The sequence below is a fragment of the Buceros rhinoceros genome, unplaced genomic scaffold, assembly GCF_000710305.1.
Source record: "Buceros rhinoceros silvestris isolate BGI_N320 unplaced genomic scaffold, ASM71030v1 scaffold26379, whole genome shotgun sequence".
In the NCBI taxonomy this organism is placed as follows: domain Eukaryota; kingdom Metazoa; phylum Chordata; class Aves; order Bucerotiformes; family Bucerotidae; genus Buceros; species Buceros rhinoceros.
This window is the reverse complement of record NW_010431316.1, coordinates 17,186-21,895: the sequence shown is the minus strand read 5'-3', so window position 1 is coordinate 21,895 and position 4,710 is coordinate 17,186. Positions and strand designations below refer to the sequence as shown.

The 4,710-nt window shown below is 40.7% G+C and overlaps 1 protein-coding gene across 1 annotated transcript in view; it reads right to left on the bottom strand.

The window, feature by feature from the left end:
* Positions 1-651: 651 nt before the first annotated feature.
* The window catches only part of ENTPD5 (ectonucleoside triphosphate diphosphohydrolase 5), a 19,274-nt gene continuing 15,215 nt past the window's right edge, over positions 652-4,710 (bottom strand). Inside the window, exons 10-14 of the mRNA XM_010143400.1 lie at positions 4,029-4,130; positions 3,027-3,167; positions 2,615-2,671; positions 931-1,046; positions 652-751 (exon numbers count right to left, since the gene is read on the bottom strand). Of these exons, the coding sequence (XP_010141702.1) occupies positions 665-751; positions 931-1,046; positions 2,615-2,671; positions 3,027-3,167; positions 4,029-4,130 (503 nt within the window). The 3' untranslated portion in view covers positions 652-664. The remainder of the gene's footprint in view (positions 752-930; positions 1,047-2,614; positions 2,672-3,026; positions 3,168-4,028; positions 4,131-4,710) is intronic.

Genomic DNA, 4,710 nt, shown 5'->3' with positions numbered 1-4,710 from the left:
ATTCTCTTTAGGAAATGACTGCTGTCTGAAAAAATGCTTGGTAAGTTACAACCTATGTTTTAGCCAACGCCTTTCCAAAAACCATGCCTGAAACATGCTTAGAGCAGGTCCCCTTCCTGAAAGACTGTAGTCATTCTTGCAACGTATTAGCTAAGCTAACAGCTAGCTACTTGGAACACAGGCTGGCAGCACCCAGAGGTGGCATTCATTTTTCTCTGAATGACTGTTGATGCCACCTTTGATTTCTGTATTTAACATATCACAAGCAAACTTAAGTTACGTATGTTTAAAATAAAAAGGGGAGGAGAAGTCGTGTGTCTGTAGTCCGCCACCACGTGCCAGGTACTCTGTGCTTCTAGCAATGGGATGCTTTACAAACGTGCTAGTGAAAGTCAGCTTTAAGGCCCTTCCAGATACTCTGCTGAAGTTTCAGCCTTTTGACTTTCAGAAGGCAGCTTCTGGATCATTTATTGCAATCAATCATAATCATAAATCATACCGCAGAAATTCTCACTATGGTCAATCCCTATCCAGGAGAAGATCTGTTCTATTACTTTGTCCATGTTCTGTTCTGTGACCAAGTCCAGCTGAACAATGTACCTGGAGATTTCAATTTGATTTCTCAGCCTTTCAGAAATGCTGAAGTCCACAGGAATATCACAGCTCAATAGGTTATCCCCAAAGACTGAAGTAGGTGAAAGGTAGCACCCAAAGTCCAGCTTGTCTCTACGTTGTTCACTTTCTTTGTTAGCTGTAAAGAAAAAAAAAGTTGGTCCCAACAGTTCTCTAGATTCATATATTGCACAGATGACAGCAACTTCATTTAACAACCCTGGAAAGACTCAGTAGATAATTAGCCAGAAAAATGAACTAATGCAAGTTGATTGATACAGAAATTGGGAAGCTGGCTTTGGGATTTGTTTTTCTCACCTGTAAGAGTGTGTTGTCCCTAAATCCAAAACCTTCCTTTAGTAAAGCAGTGATGTAAGTGAGATCCATGCAGAGGAAAGGACTGGCTGTGTTATACCTCTCCATGTTATCACAGACTAGAGAAGAAAGGGGGAAAAAAGGGGGATCTCAGCAAAATAAAGGAGCTTTTATCCACATTACACATCTGAATTGACCTCAACCCAAAGCCTACTAAAACAAGTCACCTACTTCTATTAGCGGGTATACATGACATATGGTACATGCTACTCAGCTGTTCCATAATGTTGGAGAATAAACCATATAGTACTTCCAGTTTCTCTTATCTCCATCATAAGTACGTCTTTTATTACAGCAACACAATCCACATAGCTCTTTTGAAGTCTGAATGTCTGTTCAGTCAGTAACTGGCAGGGAGTTGGTAGTTTCCTTACTCTTTTCAAGAACTCAGCATCATTTGTCTTGCTTGTCTAGTCTTAAAGAATGGCTCCAGTACTGGACTCCACCTTCTAGCACGGCAGCTTCTTTTATTTTTTTCCAACCACACATGTCCAAGGACATGGAAGAAGCTGTTGCCCAACCAACCACTCTCTTGCTGCAGCTAAATCAGGATTCCACAGTAAGGATGACACAGACTGGGGAATGGATTTACACTAAGCATCGTCTTCTAGACCTACTGCTACTGCCCTATTCTACAAGTACCAAGAGCAGAGTTCACTTCTTTTAAGAAAATGGTAAGTAGCATCCTACTACTACTACTGAAAAGAGAAAGAGAACCATTAAATCACAGAACTGATCTCCTGGTTTAGGTCTGAAGCTAAATAAATGATTCGATGGCCTTAAATAGTATCTTAGCTGCATCTTTGGAAATAAGCTCTCACAGTATCCAAGGGGAAAAAAACAACTAACTAATCAACACTCAAACTTCAGAGCCTAATACCCTATTCAAAACCGTCTAAGTTTCCAGAGAGTTTAAGTAAGTTTTAAATTTTATTGAAAAAAATCAATACAACTTAGGCCCAACTTTAGAAAAAAGCAAATATATAGCAAGTGGAAACAATTAAACATCTTCCGTTGAAAAATACAGTCCACTAATCATCATGAGGAGTATCCCAACTCAGAGGTAATGTCTTGCTCTAAGCCATCAGTAGCATGGCAAGGTGGGAGTCCCTTTTTCACAGGAGGAGGTACAGAACTAGAACAAGCATTCAGGTACAAAATCAGGGGGAGGAAAAGGAATGCAGAAAAGGCTGTCAGACTTAAAACAACCTCTACTCTCTTCCTCCATTTTGTTAGAGATCAGAAAGGACTTAAGGTAATAGACTTACAGAAGTCAGTGCTCTCCTAAACTCGGGGAGTTGCAGTTTGACAGAATGAGCTCCTGATACAGCAAATCCGCTTTCTTCTGTACTGACATTTATGAACTATCTCCCTCCTCTCCTGAACAGAACTGCGAAGCTGCTAAGTCTTTGTTTCCCCTCACTACTCTATCACTACTTTCTTTGCAACGGTTACAGGTGTCAGCTCATTAAAGGGAAGTAACATGACACAGAAGGTTTAAGTGGAATAAAGATTAAATAAACTTCTTTTTTTTTTTTAAAGTCAAACTCCCATTAGGTACTGCTTATATATTCATATTTTTGTTACTTCTCATCCACAGCAGTTTCCCAAGTCTTGTGACAATTACCTTCTTTGGCTTTTCTTTCAAAATCTCTCACTTCCAAAACACCTCCCTGTTCATAATCTGAAAGGAAGAGGTGAGAAAACATCATCATAGACCTGAAAGCTTTTGAGTTCTACACCTAAGTTTGCCCTAGAGTGCAACTCAGTGATGCTGGGCTAGGAGTGAGATCTGTTGGTAAACAGAGTACAGTGCTGCAAATATAACTGGACCTCAGGGCACAAGTCTCATCTGCAGAACTCTGAATATTAGACTGCACTGAGGGATACGTGTTTATTCCTTGAAGACATTTTGTGTATTTCCTCTTTCTCAACACCGTTTCTTTTCCCTGCCTCCCATGGCTCCAGCCTCCAGGGTTCCTCTGTCTACCTTCTGATTGACGTGCTCACATGTAGTAGATAATCCCAAACCAATTTACCAATTAGGTTGGTGTCAACTGCTCGATCATAGTAATAGGAGAAAGCATAGAAGGAACTTCCACGAATCTCATCTGGTTGGTGCAGTTTCCCTTTGACAACCTTGAGTACTTCCAAGTAGCAAGGCTTGAATCCTGTTTCTCCTGTCAGGACAAACACAGAGGAGGTGAGCCAGAGGCACTTCCAGGAGATGGAAGAATCAGTGGCAATAGGATGAAAAAGAGAAGAAGCAGAGATTAAAGCATCAGAAGAGGTGAAAAGAGCTTAGATATCCCTTCCATAACCCAGCAAGGCACCAGCACGAAGGCAAGGACTCTAACTCACCATCATCAAGTGGAACTGGTTAGAGAAGATCCTAGCAATATCTGAAAGGCACACTGTGCAAACTAGCGTACATACGTGAAAAGTCATCAGGCAAAACTCCCATCGCTATTTCTGTGGTCAGCAGAATCTCATTTACTTTTGCTACCCCCTGCTAGGTAAAACCTCACTTTCCCTCTCTATCACATTGTAATTTTATCAATTCACTCCACAAACACCAAATCTGCAGCTCAGCTCTCATGTTGCCACTGTAAAGCAAAGCAACATCAGTCACCAAAGGGGTCTGTTCTGGTCACTGCTTCACCCTCTATTTAGCACTAGGGGTAGTATGTTAAGAAGTAGTTGTACAAGTGAGATACACTTCGGCCTACTGGTTATTGTATCCTAACACAGCCCGAGTTTCTGCACTTGGCTCAAAGCCTCAGAAAAAGCTCTCTTACTTGCACAAGTAAATCTTGATGTTTCTTATAAAGGTAGCATTTGTAGTAAGAGATCACAGCCAGAATATGAAGAGTATAGGCCAGCTACACTTACGGATTTTTCTTTGGCTCTGCCAGAAGTCCACATCTATGACTAAACAGGTATCCTTCATAACCCAAGGTAACAGATGGGAGTATTTGCCAAGGAAAAACTCAGATTCTGGACACAAGACTTATCTTAAAAGATAAGTCCTGTTAGTTTACCTTCTTTGTTGCCACCATACCGGTATTTCACTCCACCAAAGTGCCACTCTGCCTCCAGCTGTTTTGGCAAACAAGAACTGTGGAACATTTGTCCATCCACAGCTGGAAAGAAACCAAAGGAGGGTGTCAGAAAGGATAAAATTTAAGACAGTTATTTATCAATATGCAAAACCAGAAGAGAAAAGGCTGAAAGACCTTCATTAAAGTCTTTAAGCAAAAGTACAGAAACTGATTATGAATTATGAACCAGTTTCAAGTCTGGAAAAGTTGCATCCATTTTGTCCAGCCCAGGCAGCTGGGCCTGCCATTTGTTAATGAGAGATAAATGGTACAAGGATATCTGGATAATGGCTGTTCACCATAGAAGACAAGAAACAAGAGAAGTAATAAATTAAACACAGAGATACACAAACCCTAATAAACAGCAGACAACTGAGACAAAGAAACTGAGCAATGAAGACAAAAACTCCTAAGACTGTGATCAATGGCCACTACAGGATCCACTGAATGTACCCTTGAAGGACTCAGCCAGAAATAGTGTACTGATGAGAACAAAACATTATTATTCAGTCCCCATTATTCACAGAAAAAGCAAACTTATTACAGAATGATTGAGGAGGACTGTAGAACTCTACGAAATATACTACCTGATGTTTATAGGGGAAGGCTCAAAGGCAGGGAA